This window comes from Scyliorhinus torazame, chromosome 2 (assembly GCF_047496885.1).
Source record: "Scyliorhinus torazame isolate Kashiwa2021f chromosome 2, sScyTor2.1, whole genome shotgun sequence".
In the NCBI taxonomy this organism is placed as follows: Eukaryota; Metazoa; Chordata; class Chondrichthyes; order Carcharhiniformes; family Scyliorhinidae; genus Scyliorhinus; species Scyliorhinus torazame.
In genome coordinates, this window is record NC_092708.1 from 71740221 (window position 1) to 71767338 (window position 27118).

At 58.0% G+C, this 27118-nt stretch overlaps 1 protein-coding gene across 1 annotated transcript in view; it reads left to right on the top strand.

Annotated features, from left to right (window-relative positions):
• LOC140388484 (transmembrane protein 163a-like) overlaps window positions 1-27118 on the top strand; it is a 347952-nt gene that overhangs the window by 202882 nt on the left and 117952 nt on the right. Inside the window, exon 4 of the mRNA XM_072472760.1 lies at window positions 6246-6337. Coding sequence (XP_072328861.1) covers window positions 6246-6337 — 92 coding nt within the window. The remainder of the gene's footprint in view (window positions 1-6245; window positions 6338-27118) is intronic.

Sequence of the window (27118 nt, forward strand, 5' to 3'; positions counted from 1 at the left end):
AAGGGCCCTGGAACTGGCTGGCGGACCTGAGGACCGGGAGGTTGCTGATGCAGAGGTCGGGGCCCCACGAGCAAGTGAGCCACCAACAGCCCGTCCCCATATCCCCCCTCCCCTATATCCCCCTCTCCCGTATCACCTGATCACTGCCTGATGTCTAACCATGCATGCTTCATTGTGTATCGCAGGACCAAACGTCCAGGCACCCATCCCCGCAGATGCAGACCGCCCGCAGGATGCCCCTCGGAGACCACGGGAGACGGAGAGACCCGCACCCTCCAGCATGCGACGCCCGCAGGATGCCCCTCGGAGACCACGGGAGACGGAGAGACCCGAACCCTCCAGCATGCGACGCACGCAGGATGCCCCTCGGAGACCACGGGAGACGGAGAGACCTGGAGCAACAGGGAGACGACACCCCCGTCACGTGCGGGAGCGACCACCCAGCGACCACCCAGCGATGAGGGGGCCACATCCGAGCCAGGACACCACTACCCAGGACACCACTACCCGGGACACCACTACCCGGGACACCACTACCCGGGACACCCCTACCCGGGACAGCACTACCCGGGACAGCACTACCCGGGACAGCACTACCCGGGACAGCACTACCCGGGACAGCACTACCCGGGACAGCACTACCCGGGACAGCACTACCCGGGACAGCACTACCCGGGACAGCACTACCCGGGACAGCACTACCCGGGACAGCACTACCCGGGACAGCACTACCCGGGACAGCACTACCCGGGACAGCACTACCCGGGACAGCACTACCCAGGACACCCCTATCCGGGAAGACGAAATACCGGACAGTGACTCAGAGTGGATGGGTGGAGACGAACCCCCACCCCAAAGTGCCATGGACTCAGAGTGGGACGAAGAGCACGACACAACGCCACTGCTGTCACCAACACCCTCCACCATCGCAGAAACACTCACCATGGTTGGGCACTTTAGTGATGAGGCGTCTGGTACACTCACTGGTGCGCACAACACAGCCGTCCCGGTACAGCAGGTGGAGGTAGGAGCAGCAGAGGGACCGGGCGGTCGGAGGGCAGCCCAGGCCAAGCGAACATCTGCCGCCCAGATGGATCCCGGGTTCCTGCAGTTACCACACCCACACATAGATCCGATGCAACCACCGACACGGAGACGAGCGAATAGGGTGACGGGTGGCTTGCGGCGGCTGCGGTCGCAGGTGGAGGAGTCCACCCGCGTCCAGGAGCTGGGAGTGGTCCCGGTCATGCGTGCCACCCAGGCTGACACCGCACGGGTGGCGTCCGCGGTGGAGGCAATGGGTGCGACGGTGTCAGACATGGGGAACGGTTTGCGAGGCCTGGGGCCTTCCGTGCAGGCGGCGTCTGTGGCCCAGGAAATGGCTGCCCTCTCACAGGAGGCCATGAGCCAGTGCCAGCGCCAGATGGCAGAGGCGCTCAACGCCATAGCCCAGTCTCAGCAGGCCATAGCCCAGTCTCTGCAGGCCATGGCCCAGTCTCTGCAGGCCATCGCTGAGGGCATCGGCGCCAGTGGCCATGTGCGAGCTGGCGTCGCACTGTCGCAGACAGGGTTCGACAACCCCCTGGGCTCCATGGCTGCAAACCTGCAGACCCCTGTCGATACCAGCACGGGCCTCCAGGACTGGCAGCGCCAGATGTCGGGGGCGCGTCGGATGGCCAGTCCGTTCGCATCCCCCACCCATGTAGAGGCCTGGGGGCCATCGGGCACCCCGAGGGAGGAGGAGGTGGTGTGGTCCGTCCCGGCTCCCTCTGTAGGGGAGGTCCCGGTACACCGCGACACCTCGGACTCCCCCCCTTCCGTCCCAGGTGCATCGGGTGGGCAACGGGCAGGACAGGCTGGCAGCTCGCCATCCCAGTCGCCCGGGCCGCAGCCTGGCCCATCTAGGCCAGGACGCCCCAGGAAACGGCCGCCAAAGGGATCCAGTGTCAGAGGGCAGGAATCACAGGAGTCCACCTCCAGTTCTGCTGTACCGTCTGGGGAACCACGTAGACGTAGTCAAAGGGCCCGTAAGGCCAAACAATTAGACACTGAGTAAGTTGGCACGGGTGCAGGGCACAGATGAGTTCTAGGCGCTAGGGCACGTGCATGAACTCCTTTGGTTATTAAAGTCAATGTTACCGAAGCTGCCTTTGTGCTCTGTCCAAAGTGTGCGGGGGTGTCATGTACGTTGAGCGCAAGTGTGTGTGTGAGGGGTGGTCTTACCTCAGCCCCAGGTGAGTCTGCCCCCTTCCCCCTGGGCCGCCATCAACATCCCCCGGGCAGAGGACGGGACCGTGCGCTGCAGTGTCACAGCCGCATGCAGGGATGGTCCGGGTGGATGGTGGTACTGTGGCCATGGGTCAGACATAGTCCAACGATGTAGAGCCAGGAGCTCATCGGAGGCGGGTTGTCATCATTCTCCATGGCCTGCGATAGACACGCATCCACCCGCAACTGGGTGAGCCCGGCCCGTTGTGCCGCCGGTGGATCGGCAATTGGGAGTGGGGGGGTGGTGTGCATGCGGGTGGGGTGTGTGGGGTTGGGGAGGGGGGTGAGGGTGCTGGGTGGGTGGATGGGTGGGGGGTGTGGGTGGTCGGCTGTTGTCATGGTGTGCGATCTGTGGCCATACTACCCGATTCCCACGCCCATCTAGTCAGTGAAGCGGGCGTCTATCAGTCTGTCCCGTGCCCGCTGGGCCAGCCGGTAACGGTGGACAGCCACCCGTCTGTGTCTACCCCGTCTGCCCTGACCATTGCCCCCATCCCCCTCATCTGGGGAGGACTGGGCCTCTTCCTGCTGCTCCTCCACTCCGCCCTCCCTTGCCTGCGGCACATCGCCCCTCTGCTGGGCTATGTTGTGCAGGACGCAGCACACCACAATGATGCGGCCGACCCTATCTGACCGATACTGGAGGGCGCCCCCAGAGAGGTCCAGGCACCTGAAACGCATCTTCAGCACGCCAAAGCACCTCTCGATCACTCCCCTTGTCGCTACATGGGCATCATTGTAGCGGTTCTCCGCCTCATTGCGTGGCCTCCGTATAGGCGTCATCAGCCACGATCGCAATGGGTAGCCCCTGTTGCCCAGCAACCAGCCCCTCAGCCGGGGATGGCGTCCCTCGTACATGCCGGGGATGGATGACTGCGACAACACAAATGAGTCGTGTACACTGCCTGGGTGACGGGCGCAGACGTGCAGGATCATCATGCGGTGGTCGCAGACCACCTGTACCTTCATCGAATAGGTCCCCTTCCTATTAGTGAACACGGCCCTGTTATCTGCAGGTGGCCGCACGGCGACGTGCATCCCATCGATCGCGCCCTGGACCATGGGGAACCCGGCAACGGCAGAGAAGCCCACGGCCCGGGCATCTTGGCTGGCCCGGTCCATGGGGAAGCGGATGTAGCGGTGCGCTATGGCATAAAGGGCATCTGTCACTGCCTGGATGCACCGATGCACCGATGTCTGCGATATGCCGGACAGGTCCCCACTCGGTGCCTGGAATGACCCCGTTGCATAAAAGTTCAGGGCCACCGTAACCTTGACGGACACGGGGAGAGGGTGTCCCCCGCCAGTGCCACGCGGTGACAGGTGTGCCAGCAGGTGGCAGATGTGTGCCACGGTTTCCCGGCTCATCCGGAGTCTCCTCCTGCATTCCCGGTCCGTGAGGTCCTGGTATGACTGCCGGGGCTGGTACACACGGGGCGCCCTCGGGTGCCTCCGTTGCCGTGGGGCCGCGACGTCCTCCTCCCCCTCCTCGTCCTGTCGGTCAGGTGTCCCTCCAGCCTGGGCGGCTGCCGCCTGCCCCTCTGCGGCAGCCTGCGCCGCCTCTCTGGCACGCTCCTCCTCCTCCTCCTCCTCCTCCTCCTCCTCATCCAGGGCAACATAGACATGAGCGGCTGCCACCACGGCGGCCAACATCGCTGGATGGTCTGAAAACATGACGGCCTGGTGGGGGGGGAGGGGAACGACGACATGTCATCATTGCCCATATCCCCTCCTCCCCCCAGCCAGGTGGCATGGACCGCATGGGTCCAACTGTTGGAGGCTGGCACCTGGCCAGGTGGACCAACTCATTTGCCCTCCCATCACCCACCCCGGCACGGACCCCCCCCCAACCTCCACCCCGGCACGGACCCCCCCCCAACCTCCACCCCAGCACGGACCCCCCCCCAACCTCCACCCCGGCACGGACCCCCTCCCCAACCTCCAACCCGGCACGGACCCACTCCCCAACCTCCACCCCGGCACGGACCCCCTCCCCAACCTCCACCCCGGCACGGACCCCCTCCCCAACCCCCAACCTCCACCCCAGCACGGACCCCCCCCCCAACCTCCACCCCAGCACGGACCCCCCCCCAACCTCCACCCCGGCACGGACCCTCTCCCCAACCCCCAACCTCCACCCCGGCACGGACCCCCTCCCCAACCCCAACCTCCACTCCAGCATGGACCCCCCCCAACCTCCACCCCGGCACGGACCCCCTCCACAACCCCCAACCTCCACCCCGGCACAGACCCCCCCCAACCTCCACCCCAGCACGGACCCCCCCCAACCTCCACCCCGGCACGGACCCCCTCCCCAACCCCCAACCTCCACCCCGGCACGGACCCCCTCCCCAACCCCCAACCTCCACCCCAGCACGGACCCCCCCCCAACCTCCACCCCGGCACGGACCCCCTCCACAACCCCCAACCTCCACCCCGGCACGGACCCCCTCCCCAACCTTCACCCCGGCACGGACCCCCTCCCCAACCTCCACCCCGGCACGGACCCCCTCCCCAACCTCCACCCCGGCACGGACCCCCTCCCCAACCCCCAACCTCCACCCCAGCACGGACCCCCCCCCCAACCTCCACCCCAGCACGGACCCCCCCCCAACCTCCACCCCGGCACGGACCCTCTCCCCAACCCCCAACCTCCACCCCGGCACGGACCCCCTCCCCAACCCCCAACCTCCACTCCAGCATGGACCCCCCCCAACCTCCACCCCGGCACGGACCCCCTCCACAACCCCCAACCTCCACCCCGGCACAGACCCCCCCCAACCTCCACCCCAGCACAGACCCCCCCCAACCTCCACCCCGGCACGGACCCCCTCCCCAACCCCCAACCTCCACCCCGGCACGGACCCCCTCCCCAACCCCCAACCTCCACCCCAGCACGGACCCCCCCCCAACCTCCACCCCGGCACGGACCCCCTCCACAACCCCCAACCTCCACCCCGGCACGGACCCCCTCCCCAACCTTCACCCCGGCACGGACCCCCTCCCCAACCTCCACCCCGGCACGGACCCCCTCCCCAACCTCCACCCCGGCACGGACCCCCTCCCCAACCCCCAACCTCCACCCCAGCACGGACCCCCCCCCCCAACCTCCACCCCGGCACGGACCCCCTCCACAACCCCCAACCTCCACCCCGGCACGGACCCCCTCCCGGCATTCCCCCGGAGCCCAGCCTACTCTAACCACCACCCCCCCCCGCCGCACACACACACAAGCCGAGACACACCTCTCCTCAGGCAATCAGTCTGCGGCCACGCCATTTCCTGCCCAGAGCCAACCCCCCAGGCCGTCACTCACCTCCTCGCTGGTCGGCGTGAGCCTGGAGCACCGGGTCACGCCGATGAAAAGGAGGTTTGATTCACGTCGACGTGAACGGTCATCACGTCGACGGGACTTCGGCCCATCCGGAAGGGAGAATATCGGCAGGCCGAAAATCGGCTGCCTTGCGCAGACCCGTGACATTCTCCGCGGCAGCGGCGCCATTAACGCCCCGCCGACTTTTCTCCCTTCGGAGACTTCGGCGGGGGCGGGGGCGGGATTCACGGCGGCCAACGGCCATTCTCCGACCCGGCGGGGGGTCGGAGAATGACGCCCCTTATTTCTAATATGTATAATGCAAATATAAATCCCTTAAAACTACCTTTTTTTTCTGAACAATATGATTACATACCTGTTAAATAAAAATATATGAACAATATATAATCACATTGAGAATTTCAGGTATTTATATGTGTGTCAGATTAATTTGGCTAACATCCAGAGATCCTGCTGCAAAATGATAAATTATCAACAAAATACCGTTTCCTACAATTTAGGTCAACCATGATATTAGGTTTCCAGAGATAACTACAGTGATTAAATCATGCCTTTTTCTCTTAATGTATGTACGAATTAAATTTATGATGCATGTTGATGTTATATGATTCCGATCTTCAAAGAACATTTCTGACTTTTCTAGTTTGATGCCACATTGGATGTCTTATCTTCTGCGATAGTGCTGTGGCGTTACAGCAATGCAGCAGCTGTGCACTCTGCCCATCGGGAGAATATGTAAGTCTTACTCTGCCTTGTCTATATTAATGATCCATTTAGATCACTGAAAGGGACACAAGTTCTGTTCTGATTCTGCTTAAATATAGTCTGGAATCTGAGCATCAGATTCATTTTTATAGACTGCATCATGAGGAAGGAAATATATGTAATATTCAAGGAAGAAAAAATATAAATTGCTTAAGAGTACCTTCCAAATAACATGAGTTTGATAATTTGACAAATGAACTTGGGGCGGGATTCTCCCCAAGCCGGAGAATCGCCGGGGGACGGCTTGAATCTCGCCATGACGCCGGCTGCCGAATTCTCCGGCGTGGTTTTTTGGCGGGGGCGGGAATCGCACCCCGCCGGTCGGGGACCGTTGGCAGCGCCCCCCCCCCCCAACCCCCCGGCGATTCACCGCTCCGCAATGGGCCAACGGCCACCCGTTTTCGGCCTGTCCCGCCGGTGTAAATTACACAAGGTTCTTACCGGCGGGTCCTGGCTCTGCGGGTGGCCTGCGGAGTCCTCGGGGGGGGCGCGGTGGGCTCTGGCCCCGCGGGGGGGGCCAAGGAGGCCTGGCCCGCGATCGGGGCCCATCTATCTGCGTGCGGGCCTGTGCCGTGGGGGAACTCTTTCCCTCCGCGCGCCGGATGCAGTAAAGGTCCGACATGGCCGGCGCGGAGAAGAAACCTCCTGCGCTGCACTGGGATCACGCCAGTAGTTCTGGGAACACGCTGGCACTCCTGCGCTGCACTGGGATCACGCCAGCAGTTCTGGGAACACGCTGGCACTCCTGCGCTGCACTGGGATCACGCCAGTAGTTCTGGGAACACGCTGGCACTCCTGCGCTGCACTGGGATCACGCCAGCAGTTCTGGGAACACGCTGGCACTCCTGCGCTGCACTGGGATCACGCCAGCAGTTCTGGGAACACGCTGGCACTCCTGCGCTGCACTGGGATCACGCCAGCAGTTCTGGGAACACGCTGGCACTCCTGCGCTGCACTGGGATCACGCCAGCAGTTCTGGGAACACGCTGGCACTCCTGCGCATGCACTGGGATCACGCCAGCAGTTCTGGGAACACGCTGGCACTCCTGCGCATGCACTGGGATCACGCCAGCAGTTCTGGGAACACGCTGGCACTCCTGCGCATGCGCCAACTCGCGCCGGTCGGCAGAGGCCCTTCGGGCCGGTTGGAGCGGCGCCAATCACTCCAGCGCCGGCCTAGCCCCCGGAGGTGTGGAGGATTCCGCACCTTCCAGGCAGCCCGATGCCGGAGCGGTTCATGCACTCTTTGGCGCCGGTACGTTTGGGAGACTCAGCGGGATGCTCCGGGAGAATCCCCAGGGGGCAGTGCGAATCCTGCCCCGCCGCCCCGCCGCCGGCTGCCGTGTTCTCCGGCGCCGGTTTTCGGGCAGGAGCGGGGTTCATGCCATGCCGGTCGGTGGCTGTTGGCAGCGGCACCCCTGGAAATTCTCTGGGCCCCGATGGGCCGAGCGGCCGTCCGTTTTTGGCCATTCCCGCCGCCATGGGTTAGACATGGTCCCACACGGCGGAACTGGCAGGTACGTTGGCTGGGGCGGTCCTCGGGGGGGCACGGGGGGATCCGACCCGGGGGGGGGGGGCGGGGGGGGGGGACCCATGGAGGCCTGGCACGCGATCGGGGCCCACCGACCTGCAGGCGGGCCTGTGCCATGGGGGCACTCCTTCCTTCCGCGCCGGCCCCTGTAGGGTTCTGCCATGGCCGGCGCAGAGGCGACAACACCCTGCGCATGCGCCAGAATACGCCGGCTGGTCTGCGCATGCGCAGAACCATGCCGTGGGTTTCGCGCATGCGCGGGATCACGCCGGCCCTTTGGCGCATGAGCGGACTCGCGCAGTCCCTTCGGCACCAGCTGGCGTGACGCCAACCAGTCCGGCATCCACCTAGCCTCGAAAGTGCGGAGAATTCCGCACTTTCGGGGGCTGTTGATGCCGGAGTGGTTCGCGCCGGTTTTCCCGCCGGCATGGGGACTTAGTCCCACGAAAGGAGAATCCCGCCCCAAAGGTGGGATTCTCCGTTTTAGAGACTTAGGACTGGATTCTCCACTTGCTGACGCCAAAATCGTGGGCGGGATTCTCCCCTATCCGGCGGGGCGGGCCGTACTGGCGCCGAGGAGTGGCGTGAACCACTCTGGCGTCGGGCCGCTCGGAAGGTGTGGGATCACCGCACCTTGAGGGGGTAGGCCGATGCCGGTGGGGTTGGCGCTGCGCTAGCTGGCGCCGAAGTGCTTGGCGCCACGCCAACCGGCGCATAAGTGCAGCCGCCGGCCGGTGCGAGTTGGCGCATGCGCAGGGGGGTACTTCTCCTCGCTGGCCATGGCGGACGTTTAGAGCGGCCGGCGCGGAGGGAAAGAGTGCCCCCATGGCACAGGCCCGCCCGTGGATCGGTGGGACCCAATCGCGGGCCAGGCCACCGTGCCCGCCCCCCCGGGGCCAGATCCCCACGCGCCCCCCGAGGACTCCGCAGGCCGCCCGCAGAGCCAGGTCGCGCCGGTACAGACCTGGTGTATGTCACGCCGGCAGGACCCGCCGAAAACCACCGGCCACTCGGCCCATCGCGGGCTGGAGAATCGCCAGGGGGGGGCCACTGCCAACAGCCCCCAACAGGCGCGGCACGATTCCCGCACCCGCTGAAAAACCATCGCCGTTGAATCTGGTAGCCTGGGGCGGCGGGGCGGGATTCACGCCGCCTCACCCGGTGATTCTCCGGCCTGACGGGGGGGTCGGAGAATCTGCCCCGTATTCGGGGATCGTGCGGAGAATCACGTTTGATAGCAAAATCGGAGGCGGCGCCTGTTTTCAGACGCTCGGCCCCCTCCAAAATGGCGTCATGGGTCAGTACATTGGGACAGCCTCAGGACATCACCTAATGCTCCTCCCCTGATGGGCCGACTTCCCGTTGACGTGGGACACGTGTGCTCTTTTATTGTCAACCTCGCGTCGTGGCTGAGGATAGTGTCCAGCGCCGCCACGTTCGGGGGGGTGTAGCCATTCTGCTAGCCGGGTGGGGGGGCGCTGGTGTGCTGGCAAGGGAGTATACAGAGGGGCAGTATCTGGCAGGCTGGGTCCACGCGCGGCCGGCGCTTTATTGTACGGCGCGACCACAGCAGGTCGTCGCCGTGCGCCTGCGCGTTTATGTCGGGAACGTCGGAGTTTTATGTGACGTGGCTGCTAGCTCCCCACCGGGCGGAGCATCGGTGCAAGGGCGGCGCCAACTTTTTCATCGCAAAACTAGACACTTCCTCCAGACATAGCCTCAAAATCGGAGAATCCAGCCCTAAGTGTTGATGCCGGGAGTGAATCGCTGGATTTCTAAGACAACTAAATTGGCGCCGGTCCCGGGGCAATTTATGATCTGTTAATGGGCTAGCACCAGCGCCACATGGAACTCGAGCGATTCCAATGAAAAACAATGTCCGATTCGGCAGGGTCGGTATTGGCACTCGAGAGGTTGACAAGCTGCCTGCATATACACATTCCACTCCCCGCACGCACTCATCTCAGCAAACCAGATGGCAGCAAGAAGAGCAGCACCCCGGTTCACCGATGCAGAGCTGGAAACCCCGCTGGACGCCTTGGAGGAGATGCCGGCCAGCCTGTTCCCCAGGGTAGGAAGGAGGCTGCCACCCGCCGCCGTACACCGGGTCTGGGTGCAGTTGGCAGAGTTTGTGAGTGCCGTGGGCCCCAACGCCAGGACCGGTCAGCAGTGCAGATAGAAGCTGCATGACTTCCTCAGGGCAGCCAGGGTGAGTAGGCAGCACTGTGCCCTTGGCACCAACCCCCGTGCCAAACTCCTGCAAGTCCCCGCCCCACCACCTGGAGGGCGACCGAATCCCACCCGCCGGCAACGTGTGCGCACCCACCCTGCACCTCATGCCTGCACCCATACTGCCCACTATGGCTGGGTTCCCTGGGCACGAAGGCCACCACTGCCCACCCACTATGCTACCACCATCCTACTGCCTAACACTGTGCTCTTTCTGTCTCCGGCAGCCCCCCACACTAACCCCTCACCAACCCCTCACCACCTCCCACACCACTAACACACCACCCCAACCTGCAATGCAATCATGCGTTACTCTTGTGTCTTGCAGGATCACATCATAGAATCATAGTGTTTCCTGTGCAGATGGAGGCCATTTGGCCCATCGAGTCTACACCGGCCCTGGAAAGAGCGACGTACTTCAGCCCATGCCTCCACTCTATCCCCGTAACCCAGTCACCCCGCCTAATTTTTTTGGACACTAAGGGGCAATTTTTAGCATGGCCAATCCGCCTAACTGCACATCCTTGGACTGTGGGAGGAAACCGGAGCATCCGGTGGAAACCCACGCAGACACTGGAAGAAAGTGCAAACCCCACACAGTCACCCGAGTCTGGAATTGAACCCGGGACCTTAGAGCTGTGAAGCAGCAATGCTAACCACTGAGCCACCATGCCGCCCGTATTAAAATTAGTACATGTAGCCAGAAAGAAGGGCTTCAATCAGAAAGCCACATTAAAATGTATCTTGTGAACAAGGTGCCTGCACAGCAAACAGTGCACTTAGCTCACAAAACTTTGGCGCCAACTCAAAAGACGAATCCAGCGCCATTAGTTCTGTGATGCTCGTCATGAAGAAACGTGGTCTCAGTGCTGGTGACGTCCGCAATGGAGGCCTTGGGGGCAAAGGTATTAGCCATAGTCAGGATGTCCAAGGCCTGGAGCATTCTGTGCAGGCAGTGGCTGAGGCACAGGCTGCCCTGTCATAGCAGCTATGTACCCGGGCCACCTGGACATTAGAGCGCCATCCAGTGCTTGGCCCAGACACAACGGGTTATGGCTGAGGGTGACACGGTTTTTCCGGGCACTGGCTGACCTGCGCTAATTCTGGAGGGAGGTGGCACAGTCACTGAGTGATGTGGCCCAGTCCCGGAGGGAAGTGGAAGTGGCCCAGTCCCTGTGCTCCATGGCTGTGAGCATGGAGATCCTGTTCGAGATAAGAGCGGGTCTCCAGGATTGGCGGCGCCAGGTGGCGGGGTAGCCCCAGGAGTTCACTCCGATCGCACCCGTCCCATGGAGTAGCTGGGGCCATCGGAATTCTGAGGAAGCAGGAGGTGAATGGGCCCCTGCCGGTGACTCCCACAGGGGAGGTGTCGGAACACAACAGCACATAGTCATAGACATAGAACATACAGTGCCGAAGGAGGCTATTCGGCCCATCGAGTCTGCACCGACCCACTTAAGCCCTCACTTCCACCCTATCCCCGTAACCCAATAACCCCTCCTAACATTTTTGGTCACTAAGGGCAATTTATCATGGCCAATCCACCTAACCTGCACGTCTTTGGACTGTGGGAGGAAACCGGAGCACCCGGAGGAAACTGATGCAGACACAGGGAGAACGTGCAGACTCCGCACAGACAGTGACCCAGCGGGGAATCGAACCTGGGACCCTGGCGCTGTGACGCGACAGTGCTATCTACTTGTGCTACCGTGCTGCCCTACAGCACCTTGGACTAAACCCCCCCCTTCCCCCCTGGCCCTGGCACATCCGATGGACAGCCAGTGGACAGGGTGGCACCATGCCACTTGGGCACCCGAGCAACAGCACCCGGCCCGGTCCTCCAGAGGACTGCTGCCAAAGGCGACCCATGTCACAGGCCAGGATTCGCAGAATGCCGTCTCCACCCTGATGTAGCATTAGGGCCCGTAAGGCCAGAAGGTAGACACCAGTTAAGGTGGCCTTAACATAGGATAGTGTTAGGGGCTAGGGCACAAACCTTTATAGTGATGTTCACATGTTATTTGCGAAGTAAACACCTGTGTACAACAGTTCCAACCTACCTCGGTGCCCCTTTGTGTGAGAGGTGGGCAGGGCTAAGCTAGTCTGGCTGCGGGGGCACTGGGTGAGGCGGGATGCAGGGGAAGATAGGTGGCCATTCGGCCCATCGAGTCTGCACAGACACTCTGAAAGAGCAACCTACCTGCCGCGTAACCCCATAACTCCACCTAACCTTTTGGACACGAATGGGCAATTTAACATGGACAATCCACCTAACCTGTATATCTTTGGACTGTGGGAGGAAACCGGAGCACCCGGAGAAAACCCATGCAGACATGGAGAGAACGTGCGAACGCCACACAGACAGGCACCCAAGGCCGAATTGAACCGGGGCCCCTGATTCCCTGAGGCAGCAGTGCTAACTACTGTGCCACCGTGTTGCTCAAATCATAGAATTTCATAGCATTTACACTGCAGAAAGAACTTGGAACCCTGGAGCTGTGAAGGAACTGTGCTAACCACTGTGCTATCATGCCTCCCAAATGAGCAGGTCTCACCTCTATTTTTTCCTCTAAATTACATAGTATCAGTCCCTGAGCTGATGGATGCAAATGTGAAAACAATATTGGTGATGTGTCTTCATTATCACTTTCTTCTTGCTGTTCCACCGCTTCCGGGCCAGATACTACTTCTTGGGCGTCTGAAAGGAGAAAGGCACAAGGGTAAAATTGTGGTGTGGATTCAGGGGTAAGTAAGAGGTTCATGCTTATGGCAGCGTGCCCTTTTTAAATCAAAAGGGAGGATGGGATGTGAAGGAATTGTGATGTGAGAAGGAGGATTCGGTATGAGGACACCGTCAATGCTCAACACAGTCTCAAAAATGGGCATCCCAATAATGACCACAATTCTCTCCCCATGGAGGATGGCCTTACAAATCCACCATTCACCGCCTCCAGTTGTGCGTCACCTTATCCTGCAATGGGGAGGGAATTTCATTGCAGTGTTAATGTAAGCCTACTTGTGACAATAATTCAGAGTGCCCAATTCATTTTTTCCAATAAATTGCCCTTAGTGACCAAAAAGGTTAGGAGGGGTTATTGGGTTACAGGGATAGGGTGGAAGTGAGGGCTTAAGTGGGTCGGTGCAGACTCGATGGGCCGAATGGCCTCCTTCTGCACTGTATCTTCTATAAGAAAAAGCAAGCAAACAGGAATGCAACTAACCAAAGAAAATAAATACCCACCACCCCATCCAACCACTTCCTGCTCTCCACCTCCCCTACCTCCTTTTTAAACCCCAACCCCCCATCCCCCACTGCTGACAGCGTAACTATTTTCACCGAATGGTTGCCATCTTCGGACAAACCCCTCCACAGACCCTCTCAAGGTGAACTTTATCTTCTCCAGTCTGAGGATCTCTTCTAGGTCGCTCACTCACACCCCTGGTTTCGGCGGCCCCGAATCCTGCCTTTCCAATAAGATCCGTCTCTGGGCTACCAGGTGATGAACGATCAATTATTGCGAAAGCGAGATTAGAGAATAATCGAAGGCTCTATTAGACAAGATGTGTTCCCCAGCAGCTCGTAACAGAAAATGGCTGCAGCCGGGGATGAACACCTCTTTATACCATCCACCGGGCGGAGCCAGCAGACAGGGATTTACTCACGTATCTCTAATACAGTAGTACCTCCAACACAGGTACAGTCATACATATAATACGGTCTACCACATTCACCCCCTGTTGAAAAAAGGAGTCCGGCGGGGGTGGCGGAAAAGTAACAATAACAACCACAGTAAAAATCAAAACGAAGAAATCAATCGCTCGGGGGCCTTGATGGTCCTCTGCGAACGTCGCAGTCTCGGTTATGATGCAGGCACCGACTCAGGCATTTTTGATTCCGGGAGAGTGCAGTCCTCTGCTTCGTTACCTCCAGGTGGAACCAGTGGAAGGACGGATCCTCCTGGGGCGGGGGCTGCAGTGAGGTGCGCTGGTGGGGAAGTGGGTGGAGCAGAGAAGACTGGTTCGGGTGGAGGGGTTGGTGAGGGGGACGTGGGTGGGGATCCAGCGGGTGCCAGATCCCGGAGGGAGACCGCGTCCTGGCGTCAGTCGGGGCATGCCATGTAGGCGTACTGCGGGTTAGCATGAAGAAGGTGGACCCTCTTGACCAACGGGTCAGACTTATGGGTCCGCACATGTCTCCGGAGCAGGACGGGTCCAGGAGCTGGCAGCCATGTTGGCAGTGATGTCCCGGAGGTGGACTTCCTGGGAAAAACAAGACGTTCATGGGGGGTTTCATTCATTGTGGTACACAGGAGTGACCGTATGGAATGGAGTGCATCGGGGAGGACCTCCTGCCAGCGGGCGACCGGGAGATTTCTAGACCGTAGGGCCAGCAGAACGGCTTTCCAGACCATCCCGTTCTCCCTCTCCACCTACCCGGTTCCCCGGGGGTTGTAGCTGGTCGTCCTGCTTGAGGCAATGCCCTTGCTGAGCAGGAATTGACGCAGCTCGTCACTCCTAAAGGAGGACCCTCTATCGCTGTGTATGTAGGTGGGGAAACCGAACAGTGTGAATATACTGTGGAGGGCTTTAATGACGGTGGCAGCAGTCATGTCGGGACAGGGGATGGCGAAGGGGAACCATCGACCACGTTCAGAAAGTACTTGCAGCGGTCGGTGGAGGGGAGGGGCCCTTTGAAGTCCATACTGAGGCGCTCAAAGTGGCACCAGGTGTGCTTTATCTGGCCGGTAGAAGTGCGGCTTGCACTCTGCGCAGATTTGGGAGTTTCTGGTAACGGTCCTGACCTCCTCTATGGAGTAGGGCAGGTTGCGGGTTTTGATGAAGTGGAAGAACCGGGTGACCCCCGGGTGGCAGAGGTCATCGTGTAGGGTCCTGAGTCGGTCCGCTTGTGCGCCGGCACATGTACCGCGGGATAGGGCGTCAGGAGGCTCGTTTAGCTTCCCAGGATGATACAAGATCTCATAATTGTAGGTGGAGAGCTCGATCCTCCACCTCAGGATCTTATCATTTTTTATCTTGCCGCGCTGCGTATTACTAAACATGAAGGCAACCGAGCGTTGGTCAGTGAGGAGCGTGAACCTCCTGCCAGCCAGGTAATGCCTCCAATGCCGCACAGCTTCTACAATGGCCTGGGCCTCCTTTTCGACAGAGGAGTGTCAGATTTCAGAGGCATGGAGGGTGCGGGAAAAGGAGGCCACCGGCCTGCCCTCCTGGTTGAGGGTGGCCACCAGAGCTACGTCCGAAGCGTCGCTCTCGACCTGGAAGGGGAGGGACTCATCGACATCATGCATAGTAGCCTTTGCGATGTCCGCCTTGATGCAGTTGAAGGCCTGTCGGGCCTCAGCCGACGGGAAAAACTGTGGATTGGATTAGTGGGCGGGCCTTGTCCACGTAATTGGGGACCCACTGGGCGTAATAAGAGAAAAACCCCAGGCATCGTTTCAGGGCCTTGGGGCAGTGGGGAAGAGGGAACTCCATAAGGGGGCGCATGCGGTCAGGATCGGGCCCTGTTACTCCATTCTGCGCTATGTAGCCAAGGATGGCTAGGCAATTGGTGCTGAACACGCATTTCTCCTTGTTATAAGTGAGATTAAGGAGTTTGGCGGTATGGAAGAATTTGCGGAGGTTGGCGTCGTGGTCCTGCTGACCGTGGCCGCAGATGGTGACGTTATCTAGGTATGGGAAGGTGGCCCGCAATCCGTACCGGTCAACCATTCGGCCCATCTCCCGTTGGAAGACCGAGACGCCATTAGTGACACCGAAGGGTACCCTAAGGAAGTGAAAGAGCCGGCCATCTGCTTCGAAAGCAGTGTATTGGCGGTCATCCGGGTGGATGGGGAGCTGGTAGTAGGCAGACTTTAGGTCCACTGTGGAGAAGACCCGGTACTGTGCAATCTAATTGACCATATCAGATATGCGTGGGAGGGGTACGAGTCGAGCTGCGTGTACCGGTTGATGGTCTGACTGTAGTCAATGACCATCCTGTGCTCCTCCCCGGTCTTTACAACTACCACTTGGGCTCTCCAGGGGCTGTTGCTAGCCTCGATGATGCCTTCCTTCGGCAGCCGTTGGACTTAACGACCTAATGAAGGTCCTGTCCTGGATACTGTACCGTCTGCTCCTGGTAGTGACGGGTTTGCAATCCGGGGTGAGGTTCGCAAACAGGGAAGGCGGGCCGACCTTAAGGGTCGTGAGGCCGCAGACGGTGAGGGGGGTATGGGTCCGCCGAATTTAAAAGTCAGGCTCTGGAGGTGGCACTGGAAGTCCAGGCCCAGGAGTGCGGCAGTGCAGAGGTGGGGGAGGATGTAGAGCCGGAAGTTGTTAAACTCTACGCCCTGGATAGTGTGCAGTGTGCTCGGTAGCCGAAGCTTGCCGACAGTCGCAGTTCCTACCGAGGGCTAGCAGGGCGCAGTAGAAGTCGTCCAGGGATTCCCCTGGGATTTGGCGTCTGGTGGCCAGAAGATGTCTAGCATATATTTGGTTCACCGGGCGAATATAATGCCCTTTCAGCAGTGCCATAGCTTCAGCGTAGTTAGGCGCGTCCCTGATGAGTGGAAAGATTTCGGGACTCACCCTCGAATAGAGGATCTGTAACTTTTGGTCCTCCGTGGGTGGGTCTGTGGATGTCCTGATGTAGCTCTGGAAGCAAGCCAGCCAGTGATCAAAGGTGGCCGACGCGTTTGCCGCGTGGGGGCTCAGTTGCAGACTGTCCGGCTTGATGCGGAGCTCCATCTTTCAATATCTTGTCTAATAAATTGATGCACGATCAATTATTGCAAAAGCGAGATTAGAGAATAATCGAAGGCTTTTTTCGACAAGATGTGTTCCCAGCAGCTCGTAACAGAAAATGGCTGCAGCCGGGGATGATCACCTCTTTATACCATCCACTGGGCTGAGCCAGCAGACAGGGATTTACCCACGTATCTCTAATACAGTAGTACCTCCAACACAGGTACCGTAATACATATAATACAGTCTACCACACCAGGGAGGCAAAGGCCAAGATGTCAGCCTCTCTCGTCCCCTTGACTCCTAGGTCTTTAGGATATGACATTTGACAATAAGACCATAGGATTTTGGCGCAGAATTAGGCCACTCGGCCCGTCGAGTCTGCTCCGCCATTCAATCATGGCTGATATGTTTCTCATCCCCATTCTCCTGCCTTCTCCCCATAACCGCTGATCCCCTTTCATTCACTCACCTTGCTCACTCGTCTGACGTCATTGAAATTGCGGCGATGCATCCAGGTCCTCAGGTTTTACTCCTGGTATTTTCCGCCACAGTGTCTGCAGGGCCTTGTGACCCCCTTTGGGTACAGTACATCTGTCCTCTTTTGCAACTCCTGAATCTAGCTCTCCAGCGCAATGTTTGAAACTCATATAGCCTGTTCGCTACCATGTTGTTCTATTGTTCTGTCTTTCCCAAGTCTAAATAATTGTGAAATAACTTACAGAACCTGCTCTAGCTACAATGCACCTCCTCTTTGAGCGGTGCAGGCTGACTTTAAGTAGTGCAGGTTAGCTTTAAGAGGTGCTCGCCTCTCACAGTTTTGGAGCTGAAGCGTGCAGCCACTCAATAGTGTGATCAGCGCTGGCTGTACCCTGTGATCATGTTAATCATGTAGGCAACACAAAGTTGTTGTGCTGGCTGCAACACATTGAACATGTGCGATATAAAGCACATTCCAATCCCTGCTCCTGTTTTTGGACGCTATCAAATTTGACCTCTATTGTTTGTGGAACTCATGTGAAGATTTCCTTTTTTGCTCCTGCAACACTGAAAACAAACATATTTAACTTTCTGAGCCCCTTGATTAAAGTTTTATAATTCAACACCAGTGAATTCAATACTAGTTATATGCACTGTCCCTAATAATTCAGTAGGTGGTGTGCTAGTCATCCTTGTGCACTTGAAGCCAACTTTTACACTGAAGAGATCTAATTAATTTATTATTCTGGCATGGAAAACAGCCAGGTATCCATTATTACCTAGCAAGATTGGATCAAGTGCATATGGAAGCAAGAATCATCTGAAGGCATTAAAATAAATGAAAGATTTACTGAGTGTTTCTAAAAAAAATGAGTTTGCTGTTTATCAAAAAACCGTAATTCCATCAGAATAATTGATTTTCCATTTTGTCTCTCAGTATTTACCACTAATGTTACAGTTCAAATTTTGACCACTGAGGGTATTACAACACAACTTAGAATGCGACCCCCAGGTATAGGAAGGGACATTCAGTCTCGTCGGGTTAGGGTTATTTCTTATTTATTATTCTGCTGCATTTATATTCACAAAGAGGGTTACTATTCAATTAATTCACTAAATTAGATAGGGATGTATCTTGACTGCAGATCAAGCCTGTTTAGATATATAATTATTTTTCAGTGTTCAACTTGTTTATTTAGAGTATTACTTTTCAACCAATCTCCTAAAAACATCTGTGTTTGCTTATCATGATGAAACATCTCACCCCTGATGTATTGTTCTTCAACACTACCACAGAACAACATTAAACACTGGCTCTACTTGATGTTTATTCATCTTTTTCCGCATTGCTACTCCTTGAACAAGATTCATAACCTAGTGCTGTTTACTTCAGAAAGTCTCCAGTGGGATAAGCCTCGTTGCTAATTTTCCTCTGTCAACTCACTGCCCCTAGACTAAAATTAAGGGGAAATCCAATGACCCTGCACTTCTGGTAGTGAAGCTACGGCATGGTGACACTGTGGTTAGCAGTGACAGGACCCAGGTTCAATTACGGCCTTGGGTGTCTGTCTGTGTGGAGTTTGCACTTTCTCCCCATGTCCGCGTGGGTTTCTCCCGAGGGCTCCTGTTTCCTCCCACAGTCCAAACATATGTAGGTGAGGTGGATTGGCCATAATTTGTCTCTTAGTGTCTAAAGATGTGGTTAGTTGAGGTTATGGGACTACAGGGTGGGGGAGTGGGCCTTGTATGGGGCTCTTTCAGAGTGACGGTGCAGACTCGATGGGCCGAATGGCCTCCTTCTGCACAGTAGAAATTCAATTTTCTATGAAAAGAAGCATAGACAGGTTTACAGCAATATTATTCTGCTTTGACCCATACTCACTGCATTACTCACCTACCCATTGAAGCACAGCTGCCTCTAGTCTGCAGGAACTGGGCAGTGTGCTTGAGGAGGGACGACTGGGTAAAATGCTGAGCAAACATCAGGATAAACATGACATTGGTGTTGATGGAAGGGCTGCAGACATCATTGATTCAGTTTTCATAGGACTTGTAAAATGAGTTAACGAAAAAAGTGGAGCAGCGGGATCAGAAGCTAAACTATGTGATTGATGTGATTTATATCAGCCCATTGGAGGGGGTAAAGAGTGGAGTGTGTGTTGGAGGGAGGCATTGTGGGGGATTTGGAGGGTCGAGTGAGGGTGGGGATAGAGGGGCGGTACCATCGGGAGAGTGGGGCAGTGGTGTACACTTGTACGAGGAACATTAAAATACCCTCACCACATCCAGTATGACGCCTCTGGCTCTTTGTTCTGTGATGCGGAACGACCACCAATCCTATGCCCCATAAGTCCCTCTCCTGGGTGATCGAAGGTTGGGCGCTGCGTCTGTGGCGCTGTCTCCCGCACTGTTCAAGCACAGTGTCCAGGCATCAAGGTCTGATTGGGATGCGAGGTAGTGAGCACCACATTCTACATGGCCCTCCCACTCACAGGGATCCACTTGGGATATGTGAAATGCTCACTGAACTACGATTCTCTATTAGCAATATCCTTCAGCCACACGGCCAGAGGCGTTATGGTCAATGGGCGTTATGGGGTGATCATTGGGGCAGCACGGTAGCATGGTGGTTAGCACAGTTGCTTCACTGCTCCAGGCCCCCAGATTTCATTCCAGGCTTGGGTCACTGTCTGCACATTCTCTTTTTTAAAAAAATATATATTTATTAAAGTTTTTTAACACAATTTCTCTCCATTACAAACAATAACCCTCCCCCTCGTAACAAAAAAAAACGAGAAATCGCGCAGAGCAAGATATATACATGGCAAAATTATATATTTACACAGCTTTGTACGCTGGCCCTCACCCGTACGTGCCAGTTTCCCCAACCCTTCATGTTATCTCTTGCTCATCCACCCTCCCAGGCAGTCCCCCCTTCCCCCCCCCCCCCCAACCCTCCCAGGACGTCCCCTCCACTCCACCCCCCCCCCCCCAAAGGTTGCTGCTGCTGACCGACCTTCCTCTAACGCTCCGCGAGATAGTCTAGGAACGGTTGCCACCGCCTGTAGAACCCCTGCGCAGACCCTCTCAAGGCGAACTTAATCCTCTCCAACTTTATGAACCCAGCCATATCATTTATCCAGGCCTCCAGGCTGAGGGGCTTCGCCTCCTTCCACATTAGCAAGATCCTTCGCCGGGCTACTAGAGACTCAAAGGCCAGAATGCCGGCCTCTTTCGCCTCCTGCACTCCCGGTTCGTCCACTACTCCAAATATTGCTAGCCCCCAGCTTGGCTTGACCCGGACTTTCACCACCTGAGATATTGCTCCCGCCACTCCTCTCCAGAACCCCTCCAGTGCCGGGCAAGACCAAAACATATGGACATGGTTCGCCGGGCTCCCTGAGCACCTTCCACATCTGTCCTCTACCCCAAAGAACCTACTCAACCTCGCCCCCGTCAAGTGCGCTCTGTGGACCACCTTAAATTGTATCAGGCTGAGCCTGGCACACGAGGAGGAGGAATTAACCCTACCTAGGGCATCAGCCCACAGACCTTCCTCAATCTCCTCCCCCAGCTCCTCCTCCCATTTACCCTTCAACTCTTCTACCAGCGCTTCCCCCTCTTCTTTCAACTCCTGGTGTATTTCCGACACCTTGCCCTCCCCGACCCATACACCCGAGATCACCCTATCTTGAACTTCTTGTGCCGGGAGCAACGGGAATTCCCTCACCTGTCGCCTCACAAAAGCCCTCACCTGTGTAGCGCACAATGACTTACGAGAGAGACGAGTAGTGATGAAGTCGATGAGGCTTTATTAAGCGAGACTTGTCCCCAGCAGTTCAGCAACAGAATGAAGCGGCGGGGAGAAGCTCGGGTTCTTATACTCCGCCTTCAGGGCGGAGCCAGGAGTCAACAGCCAACCAGGACCCGGGATCTGTCAGCCAATAGCATCACGGCTTCACAGTCCCACATGACCCCTAATACATACCACCACAACCTGCATATATCTAAAGGCATTTCCCGGGGGTAACTCGAACTTCTCCTCCAGTGCCCCTAGGCTCGCAAACGTCCCGTCGATGAACAGGTCCCCCATTCTTCCAATCCCCGCCCAATGCCAGCTCTGGAACCCCCCGTCCATCTTCCCTGGGACAAACCGGTGGTTACCCCTGATCGGGGACCACACCGATGCTCCCATTGCACCCCTGTGCCGTCTCCACTGGCCCCAGATCCTTAGCGTTGCCGCCACCACCGGGCTCGTGGTATACTTTGTCGGCGAGAGCGGCAGCGGTGCCGTCACCAACGCCCCCAGGCTCGTTCCTTTACAGGACGCCATCTCCATCCTCTTCCATGCCGCCCCCTCTCCCTCCATAACCCACTTGCGGATCATCGCCACATTTGCTGCCCAGTAGTAGCTCCCAAGGTTTGGCAGCGCCAACCATCCTCGGTCCCTACTGCGGTCCAGGAACCCTCTCCTTACTCTCGGGGTCTTATTCGCCCACACAAAACCCATAATACTCCTGCCTGCTCTCTTAAAAAAGGCCTTAGTGATCACGATGGGACGGCACTGAAACACAAACAGAAACCTCGGAAGGACCACCATTTTGACCGACTGCACTCTACCCGCCAGCGAGAGCGGTAACATGTCCCATCTTTTGAAATCCTCCTCCATTTGCTCCACCAACCTCGTCAGATTCAGTTTATGTATGGTCCCCCAACTCCTGGCTATCTGGATCCCCAGATACCGAAAGCTCCCCTCCGCCCTCCTGAGCGGTAGGTCCCCTATCCTTCTTTCTTGGTCCCCCGCCTGTAATACAAAGAGCTCACTCTTCCCGACATTGAGCTTATAGCCCAAAAACTCCCCAAACTCCCTTCGAGTCTGCATGACCTCCACCATCCCCTCCATTGGATCCGCCACGTACAACAACAGGTCATCCGCATATAGCGACACCCGATGCTCTTCTCCCCCTCGGACCACCCCCCTCCATTTATTAGACTCCCTCAATGACATGGTCAATGTTTCAATCGCCAATGCGAACAACAGGGGGGACAGGGGGCACCCCTGCCTCGTCCCTCGGTACAGTCGAAAGTACTCCGACCTCCGCCGGTTCGTCACTACACTCGCCATCGGGGCTCTGGAAAAGGAGCTTAACCCAATTGATAAACCCTACCCCGAACCCAAACCACTCTACTCGGTCAAAGGCCTTCTCCGCGTCCATAGCTGCCACTATCTCTGCGTCTCCCTCCTCCGATGGCATCATTATCACGTTTAAGAGCCGCCGCACATTGGTGTTTAGTTGCCTGCCCTTTACAAATCCTGTCTGGTCCTCGTGGATTACCCCCGGGACACAGTCCTCGATCCTCGTGGCCAGCACCTTTGCCAGCAACTTTGCATCCACATTGAGGAGTGAGATCGGCCTGTACGATCCACATTGCAGTGGGTCTTTGTCCTGCTTTAGGATCAAAGAAATTGTCGCTTCCGACATTGTCGGGGGCAGGGTCCCCTCCTCTCTTGCCTCATTAAAGGTTCTCACCAGTAGCGGGGCCAACAGGTCTACGTACTTCCTGTAGAACTCCACCGGGAATCCATCCGGTCCCGGGGCCTTCCCCGCCTGCATGCTCCCCAAACCCTTGCTCAGCTCCTTCAACCCAATTGGTGCCCCCAAACCAGCCACCTCTTGCTCCTCCACCCTCGGGAATCTCAGCTGATCTAGGAATCGTCTCATCCCCTCTTCCCCCGCTGGGGGCTGGGATCTGTACAGCTCTTCATAAAAGGCCTTGAATACCTCGTTTATTTTCGTTGCACTCCGAACCGTGGCTCCCCTTCCATCTTTGACTCCCCCTATTTCCCTCGCTGCCATCCTCTTACGGAGCTGGTGTGCCAGCATCCGACTAGCCTTTTCCCCATAATCGTAGGTCACCACCTGCGCTTTCCTCCACTGTGCCTCCGCCTTCCCTGTGGTCAACAGGTCAAACTCCGTCTGGAGCCGTCGTCTTTCCCCAAGTAATCTTTCCTCCGGGGCCTCTGCGTATCTCCTGTCCACTCTCAAAATCTCCCCCACTAACCGCTCCCTTTCCATACCCTCTGTCTTCTCCCTATGAGCCCTGATGGAAATTAGCTCTCCCCTGATCACCGCCTTCAACGCCTCCCATACCACCCCCACCCCGCACCTCCCCGTTGTCGTTGGCCTCCAAGTACCTTTCGATACACCCCCTCACCTTCCCACACACCACCTCGTCCGCCAGCAGTCCCACATCCAGCCGCCACAACGGGCGTTGGTCCCTCTCCTCTCCCAGCTCCAGTTCCACCCAGTGCGGGGCATGGTCCGAAACGGCTATAGCCGAATACTCCGTCCCCTCCACCCTCGGGATGGGCGCCCTACCCAGAACAAAGAAATCTATCCGGGAGTAGGCTTTGTGTACATGGGAGAAGAAAGAAAATTCCCTGGCCTGCGGCCTTGCAAACCGCCATGGGTCCACTCCCCCCATCTGATCCATAAACCCCCTAAGTACCTTGGCCGCCGCCAGCCTCTTTCCAGTCCTTGATTTGGAGCGGTCCAGTGCTGGATCCAAAACTGTATTGAAGTCCCCTCCCATTATCAGGCCTCCTATCTCCAGGTCCGGAATGCGCCCCAACATGCGCTTCATGAATCCTGCATCATCCCAGTTCGGGGCGTATACGTTTACCAACACCACCCACGTCCCTTGCAGCCTACCGCTCACCATTACATATCGCCCTCCATTGTCCGCTACAATAGTCTTGGCCTCAAATGACACCCGCTTTCCCACCAATATTGCCACCCCTCTATTCTTCGCGTCCAGTCCCGAGTGGAATATCTGTCCTACCCATCCCTTTCTTAACCTGACCTGGTCCGCCACCTTCAGATGTGTCTCATGGAGCATGGCCACGTCCGCCTTCAGTCCCTTTAAGTGCGCGAACACTCGAGCCCTCTTCACTGGCCCATTCAGGCCCCTCACATTCCACGTTATCAGCCGGATTGGAGGGGCTCTCACCCCCCCCCCCCCTCCACGCCCCGCCGACTAGCCATCTCCTTTTCTGGGCCAGCCCCGTGTCCACGCCTCCCTCACCCTCCAGTCCCCCAGAGGGGGGACTCCCGTCCCGACCACCTCTTCTGTGTCCCATTCCCTTTCGGCCAGTGCAGCAGCAACCCTTCCCCCCCCCTCCCCCCCCCACTCCCCCCCGCTAGACCCCTATCTAGCTTTTTTGCTCCCCCCCATGTCACTCCCGTAAGTCAGCTGACGCCTGCTGACCCCGGCTTCCCCCGCTGTCCCATTGACCTCCCCGCGTGGGAGTCTCCCAATCCATATGCATTCCTTTGTTCCCCTTCCCGCCTTTCTTCCCACATGTGGGAAAACACCCCGCGTTTTCCAAAGCCCGCTCCGCCCCCTCTGGCGCAGCTCCTGTCGCGGCCTTGTCTCTCTCCCCCAGCCCATGTACCATTTCCTGCGCGTGATTGACCCCCTATATACAACAACCGTCACACATCAAACCCCAAAACATCCCCCCCCACCCTCACAAACCCTCAGGTAGAGTCCAACTTTTCGGCTTGTACAAAGGTCCACGCCTCTTCAGGCGTTTCGAAGTAATAGTGTTGGCCCTTGTATGTGACCCACAGTCGCGCTGGCTGCAGCATTCCGAATTTCACTTCTTTCCGGTACAACCCGCTCTCCGCTTTGCGACCTCCGTGCTCCAGTCCGGGTATATTCGGATCTCTGCATTGTCCCACTTACTGCTCCGCTCCATCTTGGCCCATCTCTGGACCCACTCTCTGTGCGTGAACCGGTGGAACCTCACCACTATCGTCCTTGGCGGCTCATTTGCCTGGGGCTTCTTCGCCAGCACCCGATGTGCCCTCCTCGAAGCAGCGCTTGATGAACTCCTGCAGCTCCCCTGTGTCCCTGGCCGCCGCCATTTTGTTTTCTCTCCCTCGCTTCTCCCGATGCTCCAGTGCCGCTCCTTTGGCCGTTACACTTCTGGTCTGTTTCATAGAAGTTGGCAGTGTTTGCTTCACCAGTCTGCCCCAAAAAGTCTATGGAAACTCCTGAAAAAGGTCTGAGAGTCGGCTCCAGATGGGAGCTGCCGAATGCGCGACCTACTCCTCCATGGCCGCCACCAGAAGCCTCGTCCCTGCTTCTTCAATGGCCCTGGTAGATCTTTTCACAGTTGTTCCCTCTGCTGCTAGAATTCACCTTTGATAGAGTCAAGCCAGATTGCAGCTTTAAGCTTGCCCTTCCCCCGCCTGCATGCTGGAAGAGGCTCTCGTCTACTGCTGCAGCTCAAGCCAAATCCTTCACTGTTTCTGCTGGGTCTGGTAGCCAAAAGACACAACACTCCTGGGGGACACTGTCAGGGGAATGCTGCAGCCTTCTTCCCACACCGGGAAATGTCAAACAAATGGCGTGGGGGCCCTGTAAAAGAGCCCAAAAGTCCGTTCCAAGCGGGAGCTGCCGAATATGCGACCTAGCTTTGCAGAGCCGCACCCGGAAGTCCGTCTGCACATTCTCTACGTGTCTGTGTGGGTTTCCTCCGAGTGCTCCGGTTTCCTCCCACAGTCCAAAGATGTGCAGGTTAGGTGGATTGGCTATGCTAAATTGCCCTTAGTGTCCAAAAAGGTTAGATGGGGTTACTGGGTAACGGGGATAGATTGAAAGTGTGGGCTTAAGTGGGGTGCTTTTTCCAAGGGCCGGTGCAGACTTGATGGGCCGAATGGCCTCCTTCTGCACAGTAAATTCTATGATTCTATGACAGGCAGGGGCTAGGTTGTCCCGGATATGGGAACACAAGGGGCGAGATTCTCCAACCTCCCGCCGGGTCGGAGAATCGCCGGGGGCTGGCGTGAATCCCGCCCCCGCCGGTTGCCGAAGTCTCCGGCACCTGAGATTTGGCGGGGGCGGGAATCGCGCCGCGCTGGTTGGCGGGCCCCCCCCACCCCCGCTCGATTCTCCGGCCCGGATGGGCCGAAGTCCCGCCGCTAAAATGCCTGTCCCGCCGGCGTAAATTACACCACCTACCTTACCAGCGGGACAAGACGGCGCGAGCGGGGTCCTGGGGGGGGCGCGGCGCGATCTGGCCCCGGGGGGGGGTGCCCCCACGGTGGCCTGGCCCGCGATCGGGGCCCACCGATCCGCGGGCGGGCCTGTGCCGTGCGGGCACTCTTTCCCTTCCGCCTTCGCCACGGACTCCACCATGGCGGAGGCGGAAGAGACTCCCTCCACTGCGCATGCGTGGGAAGCTGTCAGCGGCCGCACACGCTCCTGCGCATGCGACGCCCGGAGATGTCATTTCCGCGCCAGCTGGCGGGGCACCAAAGGCCTTTTCCGCCAGCTGGTGGAGCGGAAATTCGTCCGGCGCCGACCTAGCCCCTCAAGGTTGGGGCTCGGCCCCCAAAGATGTGGAGCATTCTGCACCTTTGGGGCGGCGCAATGCCCGTCTGATTTGCGCCGTTTTGGGTGCCAGTCGGCGGACATCGTGCCGTTTCCGGAGAATTTCGCCCAAGGTCAGGGGCCGGCATGGCAGACCAGCACACCTCTGAACTCCCCCCCCCCATTGCCCTGCAAGGCCTCCACCAGCCCCCCATGTGGCCCACCCTCAATCGGGGCTGCATCCCCCCCATGGGTTGGAGGTGGGCCACATGCCCCCCCACCTCCCACGAGCACAGGGGCAGCATGCCCAGTGCCCCCGGGCTCACTGCCTGTGAGCGAAGACGGCAGGCAGCTCACCTCCTCGGCTCCCCGCAGCAGCCCAT